Source organism: Ochotona princeps, chromosome 5 (assembly GCF_030435755.1).
Source record: "Ochotona princeps isolate mOchPri1 chromosome 5, mOchPri1.hap1, whole genome shotgun sequence".
Classification (NCBI taxonomy): Eukaryota; Metazoa; Chordata; class Mammalia; order Lagomorpha; family Ochotonidae; genus Ochotona; species Ochotona princeps.
In genome coordinates this window covers 38262926-38276775 of record NC_080836.1, presented here as the reverse complement: position 1 = coordinate 38276775, position 13850 = coordinate 38262926, and the positions used below count along the sequence as shown (strand labels likewise).

Below are 13850 nucleotides of genomic sequence, written 5' to 3'. Positions count from 1 at the left end.
ATTACAGACGTCGGCCTTGGTCCCAGCACCAAAGCAAGCTGGGGTGCTGAGCGTGATCCTGCTTGTACTTTCCAATGTGTATGCTGAGCCCTTTCCGCCCCGGGCCCATCCGTGTGCCAACCCAAGAAGCATCTCACCCAAGGATTGATCTGAGCGAGCGTTATCAGTCTTCCAATGTGCCGTGCTACGAAATGGTGACGCTTCGAAATAGGAATTAAAAGAGAAGAACTCTTAGATGGGTGGAAGATTGGGAGCGGGAGCCTACGGCCCCTTCCTTGCGTTTTCAGGTACTGTGTGATTACCAGTTCCCAGTGAGTAGTGACTGAGTCCACCGCGGTGAAAACTGCCCTGGGGTCTCCGGCGCCTTAGGACTGCAGCTGAGGCTCTGCCATCCAGTAGCCACACTGCCAGCTCACTGTTCCAGCACAGCGTCCTCGCTGCCCCTCTCTCCCCTGCCCCTGTGCGACTTCCACTGGGAGCTCACTTCCGAGCACTCCAGGACACCTTCTGCTCCGTGGCAGAAAGCTGTTCACATTGTCCCCAGACTCAACCTAGCTCACAGGCAATCTGTTCACTCGCTTGCTTTTTGTAATGGCAACGAGGGCGACCAAGAGTGTGGACCAAGAACCTCCTTAGACTTGAGTATTTGTGTGGCTACAACCTCCGAAGTTCTCCCAACCACGCTTCCCTAAGCTTCTCTTGAATAATAATGACAGCCACCCCCCAGCGTGGCTGCGCTGGAGTTTCTGACTGCCGGAAAATAGCCTCTGGGAGCCTGGCCCACCGCGGGGATCCAGGAAGGCTCCCCAGTGGCCGCGCCCTGCTCCATCGCGGAAAGGGGAGGGAATTTGGGAGGGCTGGAGCTGCTATTTTGGGCCCAGCCTGGCCGGTGCGTCAAAGCCTGCGCCCCTGCGTCACCACCACCCCCACCCCCTTCCTTCTCCCCGGCTCTCCAAACTCTCACTTTTTCCCTTTCGTTCGCGTGGAATCGCTTCTGCCCACAGGGCGCTGACGCTACCGAGCTCATGCTAATAAGCTATTCTACGCTCTCACCCCCTATTCATATACCCTCAGCCGCCGCCACAGCATCTCCCACCCCCCCACTTCCTGGTTTTTTAGATTATTTATTTATTTATTTATTTACTGTTTCTCGCGCTCGCTTGGGTACCACCGAGTTGTAGCGGGGGTGGCGGCGGCGGCAGCAGCCGCAACATCTGGGGGAAACTTAAGGTGGTCACGTAGGCTTCCTCCAGGTTGCGGCTCCGACGAGCTCGCGGCTTCCCGGGGCAGCCGCAGGGCACCTCCTGGCAACGCCTCTCCGAGCTGCCCGGGAGCGGGGGTGGAGCGCAGGGCAAAGCTGCTGAGTTCCCCTGCGCCCTGGGCTCCTCCGGAGTGCACCAGGAGGGGAGCGAGTAGCAAGCCCGCCCCCCGCCCTCCGGCGGCCTGGAAGTGAGCCACGCTGAGGGAGGAGAAGCGGTTGCGGCGCTCGCCCAGGGCTGGGAAAGGGGGGTGACTCTAGATTCTCGGTCCCAGTTTTCCAATCTCTCCCAGTCCCCGAAGGAAAAGCCCTTGAGAGGCCCTCCCAGATCGGGCTGGAAGGGGAGGGGGACCCGTGGCGCGCGGAGAGGGGCGAAGGGGGGGGGTGGTCTCAGTCCCACAGAAGAGGCGTTTGCTTGACTAGGAAACTCCTGGCAGGCTGACTGGCTTTGCAAAGCGGAGTCGGCTGCGACTCCTACGACCGCAGGCGCGGGACAAAGCTGGAGGCGCTCGCCCCTTGCTCCGCACACACCCGGCACTCGCCTGCCCGCCCCCGTCTGTGCCCGGCGCCGACCCCTCCTGGTGCCGCCCCCCCCCCCCCGCTGTGCTCGCCTGATTTCAGACAAAGGTCGCTATGCTTCCCTAAAGCGGTGGGAGGCATTTGGGTAGGCAGGCACCCGGGAGTGAGGGCAGGTTTGCGAGTTGGCAGGAGGTAGAATCAGGGCACTTCTCTGCAGAAGGCACCCACCTGTTGCCTGCATCTCGTTCGCAATGTCTGCACAAGCGTAGCGGGGCATCACTTGGCCCTTTTAGGGGTCGCTGAAAGGGCGGATCAATGTCTCCACCCTTCCCTCCCTCACTAGAACTCTGCAAAGAAAAAAGGGAACAGAAAACTATCCGTGTCCCCCTCTCCCCCCTCCGCGTTCTCCACCCGTTCCCCTCTCATCCAGAGCCAACACTAAGAGAGTGTGTGGAGGGGGGAGGCGGGGGGGAGACTTGCATCAGGCTGGGGAAAGCCCATCCCAACTTCTTGAGCCCTCCCGAGCGTCTCGGGTCCCAGGAGGTCTGCGTGCGCTTCCGTTGACGAGGGTGGTGGTGTTGACGAGGGTGGGTGGGTGAATGAGGTTAGGGCGCTGCAAGGCACACCCGTCCCGTTTAGCACCAGGTGCGGTTACCTGCCCACGCTAGCGTTCCCTTTCGCCCCTGCTTTTTTTGCACCCTCCCCACGTGTGAACGGCGGAGTGACCGCGAGGGAGCGGGGGCTGGTAGGGTCAAGGGGACGCAGCACTGGAGCGGCACTGCGGGCTGTAAGGACTTGAGCAGAGAGGTCACACCTCTTTCGGAAAAAAAAAATCAAGCAGGCTACCAAGGTGAACACGAAATAGTTCCCACCTTAAAATCGGTCCTGCTCGTGACGTCAGGTCGGAAATATACCAAAGCGAGCGCGGGCCAGCAGTCCGGGGAGCGCGGCGGCGCGCCGATTGGGCGGCGGGTGGCTGACGCGCGCTGACGCGCGGAGACTTTAGGTGCATGTTGGCAGCGGCAGCGCGAGCCACATAAACAAAGGCACATTGGCGGCCAGGACCAGTCCGCCCGGCGGCTCGCGCTCGGCTCCGCGGTCCCGCTCGCCTGCCCAGCCGGCCGCCTGCCCCTGCTCCCTCCCCGCTTGCGCTGCCTCCACTCCCTTCCCCACCCCCCGCGCGCCCACCCCTCCCGGACGCCGGCAGCCGCGCTCCCACTGGGAACTGCACTTGGTCAGAGTTGAATGAATGAACAGAGACGCGAAGAAGTCCTGAGTGAGTAGCTACAGCCCGTGTGGCTCGCGTTCTTTTCTTCTATGCACGTCGCCTGTTTGTGCTCGCTGACGCGGGCTGCGTTGTCTGGAAGTAGGCGCCGGGGGCTCCCAGAGCGAGTGGGGCCAGAAGATGGGGAATGGGTAACGCAAGGTTACTGGGGCGGGACTCGGGGGGGCGGGGGCGGGCATTTGTCCGAACTCCGGGCTCTGGCACCGAGAAGGGGAGTTGGCTTCCAACAGAGCTTTCCAGGCTCCTCATTGGTGGACTTGGAAGGGAGGCTTCCACGGTTTGGGGAGCTGCGGACTTGCCCCGCGGAAATGTGCGCTAAGTTTGCTCTCAGCGCGGAATTGATTGCGGCCTTTGCACCCGGAGATTCCACGTCTGGCGTATCCGAGGGAAGCTGCCGGCAAATTGACAGGGAGAGAAAGTTCTTCAGTGTACGCGTTGCTTGGGAACTGTGTCACCGCGGCTAGGCAGTGAGCGTGCCGAGGTTTCCTGGGTATTGTCGAGTCAAGGGTAATGTTGATACAGTGTCCTCTTACAAAGTTGCCTGCAATTTCTGGGTTTTTGAAATATGCCGTTCTTAGGTGTAATTGTGTGTGTGTGTGTTAAAGAGAAAGAGAGAGAGAGTGTGTGTGTGTGTTAGAAAGAGAGAGAGAGAGAGAGTGAGTGTGTGTTACAGAACTGTGACGCTACCAGGGAGTTGATAGAGTCTCCGAGGACTGGGGCATCTAGTTTCCTTTCTGCTTCTTCTGGTTAAACTCCCACCTACCTCCTGAAGAAGGATTCTGGGGGAAAGGGAGAAAAACAGAAAGGGTGGATGTTTGGCTTTTCTTTTTCATTAGTATCAAGATTGTCTTTACTCTAAAACAGGTTCCAAGTGGGAACATCTGAAATTTACTAGGGCACAAGAATACCTTGTTCCAGCAAGTGGGCAGATTGTGGAAGGCATTTAGGGGAAGGTGTTCTGCCTGCTCTGCTGGGACCCACCTCTAACACTGGTGCCAGCGCACCCCGGAAAGCACTGTTTCACTCCCTCTGCAACTGACCCAAGGTGCTCCTAGAAAAGCACAGTACGCCCTCACCCCCCATCCATTGATCACTAAAGCTGTTGAGAATCAAGTTTTCTGGAAAGGCGAACCCCAGTTCACCTGTAGTCCCCACCCCAGGGTTGTGTCAAAAGCAGCCAAGACCCAGAAACTCCCATTCCAGTTGCCTTCTGTTCTCTCCAGGCCTGGCTGACATTTCCTGAGCAGGGAGGTTGCTTTCTCTCATATTCTTGACATGTACTAACTCTTGCCCCAGACCCCCAAAAGGCAATACAGTGACAGGGGAGGGGGTTGTGGGAACCAAGAAAAGGTTCCAAGGTTCTGTTTTCTCTTAGAATCTAGACCCTCTCTCCCCAAACACACACACACACACACACACACACAAGCAGAAAGGACCGATTAATCATATCCTAAGTTTTAAGTAAGCCAATGGAATACCTTCCCTGCTTCAAGATTCTTTCTCTGTGGGGAGTTTGGGTGGTACAAGGTGGTATTTTCTGTTGTTTCCAGCCATCTTGTCTACACGTTTATTTTAATTGCTTTGTGGTTATGGCTGTGTACTCATTTCCAGTGAGGCACAGGGGGAGGACGTGAAGGGTGTGAAGGGCCGGCACCAGTGAATCTACAAACAAATGACCAGCCAAACCTCTTTGGGGGAAGAGACCCTGAAACCTCCTGTGTCTGTGTCTGTGTTTCAGGGAGGAGATCAGCTGGGCCGAATCCCCCACTGCTTTTCTAAAAATCCTGGGAACTTTGTCCTTCTGTGAATTACGACACTGTCCACCTTTAATTTCCTCGAAAACGCCTGTAACTCCTCTGAAGGTTAGTGCAACTTCATTGCTTTCGCACTTTCTCCCGAGTTCCCTCCACACTAACAAGCAGGGCGACTCAATGGGCTCAGGCCAACCTTGTAACTTAAGGTATGTCCGACTCATCCCCATCGCTTTCGGGAACAACTTTCTCATTGTGCAATTCGATTTCATTTCCAGACCAGCCTTTCCAGCTCGAGCTTGCTGAATGGACACTAGTTTCAGAAAAGAAGCTCACTAGGGCGGGTTTGGCTGGAGGAAGGACAGGGAGGGGGAGGCGTTGGGAAACATCGGGACAAGAGACCCTCCACAGCTTTCTCGCTCAGGGTCTCCATCCTCCGCGCACTGACATCCGTCCGCTGCACGCACTGTCGCACCCCTACTCCTTGCCTGACCACCTCAGGCTGCCGGTGTAGCTCCAGGTGTCCCTGAGCCCGGGAGAAAAGTGTTCCGTTGACCTGGCTGAGTGTCTATTACCCTGTTTCATTTCCAGCCATGCCTTGTGTTCAGGCGCAATATGGGTCCTCGCCTCAAGGAGCCAGCCCTGCTTCTCAGAGCTACAGTTACCACTCTTCGGGAGAATACAGCTCCGATTTCTTAACTCCAGAGTTTGTCAAGTTTAGCATGGACCTCACCAACACTGAAATCACTGCCACCACTTCTCTCCCCAGCTTCAGTACCTTTATGGACAACTACAGCACAGGCTACGACGTCAAGCCACCTTGCTTGTACCAAATGCCCCTGTCCGGACAGCAGTCCTCCATTAAAGTAGAAGACATTCCGATGCACAACTACCAGCAGCACAGCCACCTGCCCCCCCAGTCCGAGGAGATGATGCCGCACTCCGGGTCGGTTTACTACAAGCCATCCTCGCCCCCGACGCCCACCACCCCGGGCTTCCAGGTGCAGCACAGCCCCATGTGGGACGACCCGGGGTCGCTGCACAACTTCCACCAGAACTACGTGGCCACGACGCACATGATCGAGCAGAGGAAGACTCCAGTCTCCCGCCTCTCCCTCTTCTCCTTTAAACAGTCGCCCCCCGGCACTCCAGTGTCTAGCTGCCAAATGCGCTTCGAGGGGCCCCTGCACGTCCCCTTGAACCCGGAACCCGCGGGCAGCCACCACGTGGTGGACGGGCAGACCTTCGCTGTGCCCAACCCCATCCGCAAGCCGGCGTCCATGGGCTTCCCGGGCCTGCAGATCGGCCACGCATCGCAGCTGCTGGACACCCAGGTGCCCTCACCGCCGTCGCGGGGCTCCCCCTCCAACGAGGGGCTGTGCGCGGTGTGCGGCGACAATGCGGCCTGCCAGCACTACGGCGTGCGCACCTGCGAGGGCTGCAAAGGCTTCTTTAAGGTGAGCCTGGGTGTGGTCCGTGGAGGCAGATAGGTGCTCCGAACCGCGGTTTCCCAGATTGCGCCCCTTGGGCTTCAGGAGGGAAGCCCAGCCGGTGCGCTTCTCCGACATCCGGTGCTCCCCTGCAGCGCCCCCACAACCCAGTCCCGCCCGGGGCCACGCAGGGCATTTCGGGGAGTTTGAGACCAGGAAGGAACTGACAGGCGACCCGAGGGCGCAGCGCCCCGCACGCAGCGGACGCGGCGGGACCCCGCCCGAAGTCGCAGTAGCCTGAGTTGGAAGAGGGTCATTTGCATGAGCTAGGAGCTGTCTGCCCTGCTCAGATTGAAATTGGTTAGGACAGAGAACCGTGTCTGAGCTAACCAAGTGGAACAGAATTCCCTATGGTCAAATTAAGTGATCTCTTTATTTCGCCATCCTGATTGAATAATCTTATCATTTTAAATAGAGAAGGTCTCCAAGGAATGTAAATAATATGAATGCCCACGGATTTGTATTTACCAAGCGTCTCTGTCTCCTTCTCTTGGCATATAAAACACAGCAAGGAGCGGCAAGGTTAGCTCAAATGTTAACGCTATCAATTTTCTCCTGTTAAATGCCCTGGGGGAGAAAAAAAAGAAAGGAAAGTGAAAGAAAAAGAAAGACAAAAAAAGAAAAGAAAAAGAAAACGTGTGTGTGTGTGTGTGTGTGTGTGTGTGTGTGTGTGTTTGGGGGCAAGAACACACAGATCCAAGTCATTCCGAAATTGTTCTTCGGATGGCTGGATTTTCGACAGAAAAAAAGAATTAACAATTCTCGGGGCCCACTTTGTCTCTTTTTGCAGCGCACCGTGCAAAAAAATGCGAAATACGTGTGTTTAGCAAATAAAAACTGCCCGGTGGATAAGCGCCGCCGCAATCGCTGTCAGTACTGTCGGTTTCAGAAGTGCCTGGCTGTTGGGATGGTTAAAGAAGGTAGGTCGGGGCAACCTGCGCCCCGGACCTGGGGACTCCTGTGCAGCCCCCCTCGCCGCCTCCCAGGAACCAGGGGTCTCTGGGGCCCTTCCTCCCCAGTCCCCTGTCTACTGGCGGGGCCTCCGGAGCGAAAGCCACCAGGCCCTTCATAAGACCCCAGTGAAGAAGACACCGCCCCCCCCCCCCAAGAACCTCTTTTTTAATGCTGCTTTTCAGTAAAGGCTTCAGCAGTCGGTGACGCCTGGAGCGGCTGGTGGACTCCGGCTGCGGCCTTCCGGAGGGCGGGGACAGGGCGGCGACAGGGCGGCTTGCAGGGGTCCCGAGGCGCCGCACTAAAGGAGCTGTTCCTTTACAGTGGTTCGCACTGACAGTTTAAAAGGCCGAAGAGGTCGTTTACCTTCAAAACCGAAGAGCCCACAGGAGCCCTCTCCCCCCTCACCCCCGGTGAGTCTGATCAGCGCCCTCGTCAGGGCCCACGTCGACTCGAACCCGGCTATGACCAGCCTGGACTATTCCAGGGTAAGAAGCTGGCGGGGGAGGGGGAATCATGTGAAGAAATCGACAGATGGACAGGACCCCTGCCCCACACCCAGCCACAGTCCCTAGAGGCAAGGGCGTTACACGCCCCACAGTCCTGGGCCTGGCCTCCGGAGGCGGACTTCAGACAGTAGCAGTAACAGTTCCTGCGAGTGTAGATGGGAGGACAGGGCAGGGGAGCTGGAAGGCAAGATACCGTGGCCACCCTACTACTGTCCTCTCTGCCTTAGCCACACACACACACCTACACCTGTCCTGCCAAGGCCAGGGGCAGTGCACCCCTCAGGGGCCTGACCCCACCACTTTTCTTGTAGAGATCCTGTGAGCTCGTCCTTTCTGGTACTACCCCCATCAAGGATAGGGGGCTGCATCCTGAGGTTCAAGGAGGGGGTGTCAGGAATGGCAGTGGGGTGGGGGTGAGGGGGTCAAGTGGTCAGATTTCTCTTTTCCTCCAGCTGTGAAAAAATATTTGCACTGTAATTGGTGGACATATGTTGGGCAAACCTGGAAGCGGCTGCAGTGTTATTAAGATTTGTATAGGGTGTCTCAGCCGAGACTCACTCTGGGACTAGTGTGAATACTAACGTGTCAATTGTTTCGTGGAGATAAGAGTGAACGTTTCCCAGGGCTTGGATAGCACTGTATTTTGTCTGTATGGAAATGGCAATTTACATATTTAAAGCAACGACCTCATAGCACCGTCCCTAATTGAATTAATTGCCCCGGAACATCTAATTTCCTTACTGGTCAGAGAGAGGTTTAATTGTTATAAAAATCTGGCTCCCCTACTAGAAACGGGGTTAGCAATTTCACGGGTTATATATTTTAGAGAACCTCATTAAGTGCTTTTTAAAATGAAATTCCAGTTCCAGGCGAACCCTGACTATCAGATGAGTGGAGATGACACCCAGCACATCCAGCAATTCTATGATCTCCTGACTGGCTCCATGGAGATCATCAGGGGCTGGGCAGAGAAGATCCCCGGCTTTGCCGACCTGCCCAAAGCCGACCAGGACCTGCTTTTTGAGTCAGCTTTCTTAGAATTGTTTGTCCTGCGATTAGCATACAGGTAACTGGTGGAGGAGAATACCCTGGGAGGCTGGGAGAGGAGTCCAGGAAGAGAGAGGGAGGATGTGGGAAGTTGGAGGACAGAATGGGGAATGGAAGAGGCGACAGGAAAGGGAAAGACAGAAAACAGGAGGGGATGGGAAGGGGCAGAAACTGTGGGTGAATGGAACGGAGGTGGGATAGGGGGCGTTCCTGATGGTTATGAAATTAAACCCTTTCAAGGTCCACTGATCTACATTTTATTAACTCTTCAGTAATTAGGTGCCTCTTAAATCCCTCATTTATTGCTCTTCAAGTAATTAGTTGTTTAGCTTTTCTCTCTCTCTTTTTCTCCCCCCTCTCTCTTTGGTATTAATTGCAGGTCCAACCCAGTGGAGGGTAAACTCATCTTTTGCAATGGGGTGGTCTTGCACAGGTTGCAATGCGTGCGTGGCTTTGGGGAATGGATTGATTCCATTGTTGAATTCTCCTCCAACTTGCAGAATATGAACATCGACATTTCTGCCTTCTCCTGTATTGCTGCCCTGGCTATGGTCACAGGTCAGTACTGCAGGCACAGGGCACCTCCCCTCCACAACTGCCCAGTGGGATTTGTCCTGGCTTTCCCTAGTCACAATTCCTCTCTGGTTCTGCCTGGTAACTAACTACCTTGTGCATTCTTCTTTTGTTTCCCACTGTGTTTTCTGCAGAGCGACACGGGCTCAAGGAACCCAAGAGAGTTGAAGAACTGCAAAACAAAATTGTAAATTGTCTCAAAGACCACGTGACTTTCAATAATGGGGGGTTGAACCGCCCCAACTATTTGTCCAAACTGTTGGGGAAGCTCCCAGAACTCCGTACCCTTTGCACACAGGGGCTCCAGCGCATTTTCTACCTGAAATTGGAAGACTTGGTACCACCGCCAGCAATAATTGACAAACTTTTCCTGGACACTTTACCTTTCTAAGCTCTCATCCCATGCACTTCAGAAGAACTGGAAGCAAAGCTAAAACTGCCCACAGGGGGGTAGACCCCACAGGGGTCTCAGCTCCAACTGTGTCCCCCTTCTGTAACCCCCATCCCAACCCAGCCCAGCCCCTGATCCCTAAAGAAAACAAACAGCAAACAAACAAACAAACAAAAACTGTTCCTATTTCCTAACCTGCAGGCAGAACCAGAAAGGGCATTTTTGGCCCCGGGACACCCTGGATTTAGAACATGGACTACATACAATACAGTGGTACAAACTTTTTATTATAAATTTAAAAATCAGTTTACTCTTCAGAAGGAAGTTTGCTAATGTATGATGAGAAGTGTTTGGCCATGATTGATTGTTGCAGTTTAGACAAATCACATGTACACACACACAGAGCACACACACACACTCCTTATGGGGAACCATGAACAATTGCCCTTTAAAAAGACTTTGAATTTTTCTGCTGTAATGAAAGTTGTAATATATAGTAAAACTAAATGTTGCGTGGGTGGCATGAGTTGAAGATGGCAAAGGCTTGTAAATTTACCCAATGCAGTTTGGCTTTTTAAATTATTTTGTGCCTATTTATGAATAAATATTACAAATTCTAAAAGATAAGTGTGTTTGCAAAAAAAAAAAAAGAAAAATAAATAACTACGTAAAAAGGGACAAGCATGTTGATTCTAGGTTGAAAATGTTATAGGCACTTGCTACTCCAGTAATGTCTATATTATATAAATAGTACTTCAGACACTATGTAGTCTGTTAGATTTTATAAAGATTGGTAGTTATCTGAGCTTCAACATTTTCTCAATTGTAAAATAGGTGGGCACAAGTATTACACATTGGAAAATCCTAACTAAAGGGACACATAGTGTTTGTAACACCGTCCAACATTCCTTGTTTGTAAGTGTTGTATGTACTGTTGATGTTGATAAAAGAAAGTTTATATCTTGATTATTTTGTTGTCTAAAGCTAAACAAAATTTGCATGCAGCAGCTTTTTGACTGTTTCCAGAGTGCTTATACTATACATAACTCCCTGGAAATTACTGAGCACTTTGAATTTTTTTTTTTTTTTAAGGTCTAAAATTGTCAGTTAATATATTATTTTATGTTTGAGTAAGGATTTTAATATTGCCATATTCTGTAGTATTTTTCTTTGTATATTTCTAGTATGGCACATGATAGGAGTCACTGACTTTTTTTCTATGGTGTATGACAGAGACGCTGATTTTTTTTCCCCTAAGAAATTCTTTCTTTGAGAAAGACAATTTTAATGTTTACAACAATAAACCATGTAAATGAAGAGAATTTTGTCTTTTTTTCTGGGCCAGGAAAACATGATGACTAAACAGCACTGTATGATACAAGGAGTAGGTGACTGATTTGGGTTGGGACATCTGACGTTCAAGCTAAATCTGTTCTGGCAGAAGAAACTGGGGGATTAAATGAACAATCCAGTGAATTCAGTACAACAATGTTTTCTTAACTAGAATTTTGCAGTGTGGTAACCTACATTTAGGAGATTCAACTTAGAATACCTCACTCTTCTGGTGCCTTTTGTGGTAAGTTCAAGCTTTCAGAAAAGTTGTTCAGGTGACCAAAATCGTTTTGAAGTGATAAAAGTTCAACAGTTCACCTGTTGTCTTTGACAGGGTAGAAGCATCTTTGCCAGTTCCTGCCAGATCAAACTGTTGGCAGACCCTTTGGGTCTTGGTTCAGTCTGGCAGAGTGGAACATAGTCGAAGCATTTCTTGCAACTTTTTCTTTTCCTCCTTCAGTGAAGATGTGTAGTTTGCATTTTCAAATAAAAGTTATGCAGTATGTGTTTCTCCGATGAATAATAAAAGATGGTCTTGTGAAGTCCTGGGCCTGACAACAGTAGGTTATATACAGGGCCTTCTGGATTCCACTCAGCCAAGACAGGAACCGGGTGCTCTCCCAGTGTTTTAGGCTGTGGACTTCCCTAAGCACCCCAGTCTTCCCGCTGTGAGGTCCAGCTGGTTTCCCTTAGACTTCGTGACTTCAGAGCCAGAGGTGAGGCTGACCCTGGTGAATGACAATTGGCCTCCGGGGTCACTGAAATTTACAAAGTACCTTATTTTTCAAATGCAGTTAGGACGGTAAATTGCCACAAAAGCTCTCAGGTTGTTGCCTTTCTTTGCTTTTCCTCTCCCTCTTTGGAAAAGAAGTGTTTTTGCAAGTCTGCAGTGAGAGTTCTGGGTGGTCATTTAAGGTGATTTTTTTCGCATCGCCTTTCTCCCTGGCAATCTGGGGGGTAGAAGAGGGTGATCACCTGAGAGTTCAAAAAATAATGGAATGCCCGATTTCCTCAATAGACGAGGCTTGCCATTTCAGTTTATTTCACATCTTAGGCCAGACCAAAGCTGCAGGGTAACAATGGGAGTAGGAGAAGGCTCTTAAGAAATGCTGGGAGTCTGCAGACCCGCCCACGGCATCTCCCAGGTGCCCGCAGCCCCGAGACAGTTACATGCGGTCGCAGAACTCCGAGAGTTGAACCCAAGCAACGAACTCTGTTGAGGGTTGCCCCACTAAGGGAGCTGCGGCTTATCAGCCGAGGCCAATGGGGTGTCAGCGTGCCCCTGGAGAATTTGGGGATGAAGTCAGGGGTGAGGGTCTCCTGCTCTCACGTGCACATGTACCTGTGTGGTTTACATCCACGTGTGACTTCGAAATTGCTAGAGTCGCTTTCCAGCTCCTGGCGGTTTGGTGTAGATAAAAGTCGCGCACGCACCCCTTTGGAGGTTGTCTCAGTGCAATACCTTTCCTGTCCTGGTCTGTCTAGGCTTAAAGCTCAGGAAGGGCAACAGACAAACAGCACTTTCAAAGTCAGAGGACAGGAGCAGCTGCCTGGGAAAGGGATTCAAACTCTGTCTTTGCGGGGGCTTCGTACCACCCCCCCCCCTTACCCTACAGCGGCGGTTATTTTATTCATTGCTCCCACGATGGGAGATAAACAATCAGCGTTTGGGATTCAGGATTAGGCACTTCTCAACTCCAAGAGGAGTTCTACTTTTAAGTAGTCGTCGTCTAGGTGCACATTGAGTGACTGCCTAGAAGGCTGTACTTTTGTGCAGACGCTGTAGGAGCAGAGCGTCGGTGAGCAGCGCTGTGCCTTGCTGCTGTTGGCTGGGTTGCGCCTTCCAACTGGGCGACCCCCGCAGCCCTGCTCTGGGTGTCTCGTCTTGTGGGGCCTTGCTCCGACCTGGCGATTTCAGAGAGCGGGAGTCAGAGCGACAGTCTGTCCTGACTACCGGGGAGAGAGGAATCTTTTTAGAAGCTGACAGCACCCTACGGTGACAGCGGTACCCAACGACTCAATACTACATGCTTCTCTTGGTACCGGTTCCATTCCTAGAGAGTTTGGATGTCCTCTTTCCTTAAAAAAAAAAAAAAAAAAAAAAAAAATCGGGCCCAATTTGTAGGGGCCATGAGCCCCACAAATATATACGGCTATTCTGGTCAACTTAAGAACGTGACTTGATTGTCCATTTCACCTTGTCTTGGGAGTCTCTGGGCTTCGTTAGGGTCAGTGTCTGCAAGGACAAAACCCCACGGTCTAATCAGATTGAAACACGCATCGGCACACGAGAAATACTTTCAAGAAACAAACAGGTCCAAGAGGGAAAAGTTTGATTTTATTTCACGGCAATGTTCGGATCACGATTTTCCCGCACAGCGTGTATTTTCACCTTGCCGTATCCCTTAAGGGGAAGCCACCCCGGGGCACGTGTGAGAGTCGCGCACCTCGCCCATCAGTGCTGCTAAGTCCCCGCCTCGCTCCGCTCACGCGTCCGTTTCCGTTTGCATCCGCCACGCGGCAGCGCCGAGGTGGCTTCGGAAAGTAAGGGCTGGGGTCCCTTTGGCCGGCCTGGGCTCGCCTGTCTGGATGGGAGAGGCACTTGTCTCTGAAGCAACGAACTCTCGAATCCACATGTTTTAAAAAAGGGGGCAGGTTCCCTCCAGGTGGAAGGGCAAGAAAGGGTATGTATTCGCGCGCGTGTTGAAACTTTTCTCCTGTGTTATTTTGATGGCTGACTAGCT

At 52.4% G+C, this 13850-nt stretch overlaps 1 protein-coding gene across 6 annotated transcripts in view; it reads left to right on the top strand.

Annotated features, from left to right (window-relative positions):
- Nucleotides 1-11096, top strand: part of NR4A2 (nuclear receptor subfamily 4 group A member 2) — a 43386-nt gene extending 32290 nt beyond the window's left edge. For 3 of the 6 annotated variants that reach the window (XM_058664487.1, XM_058664488.1, XM_058664486.1), the window contains 7 exons: nucleotides 4801-4924; nucleotides 5405-6270; nucleotides 7094-7223; nucleotides 7579-7742; nucleotides 8627-8829; nucleotides 9190-9368; nucleotides 9518-11096. In XM_058664487.1, coding sequence (XP_058520470.1) covers nucleotides 5407-6270; nucleotides 7094-7223; nucleotides 7579-7742; nucleotides 8627-8829; nucleotides 9190-9368; nucleotides 9518-9774 — 1797 coding nt within the window. In that variant the 5' untranslated portion in view covers nucleotides 4801-4924; nucleotides 5405-5406 and the 3' untranslated portion in view covers nucleotides 9775-11096. Of the gene's footprint in view, nucleotides 1-2807; nucleotides 3054-4800; nucleotides 4925-5404; nucleotides 6271-7093; nucleotides 7224-7578; nucleotides 7743-8626; nucleotides 8830-9189; nucleotides 9369-9517 lie in introns of those variants that run through there. The other 3 variants (XM_004577158.3, XM_004577155.3, XR_004995400.2) reach the window with 3 other exon arrangements.
- The last annotated feature ends 2754 nt before the right edge of the window (nucleotides 11097-13850 follow it).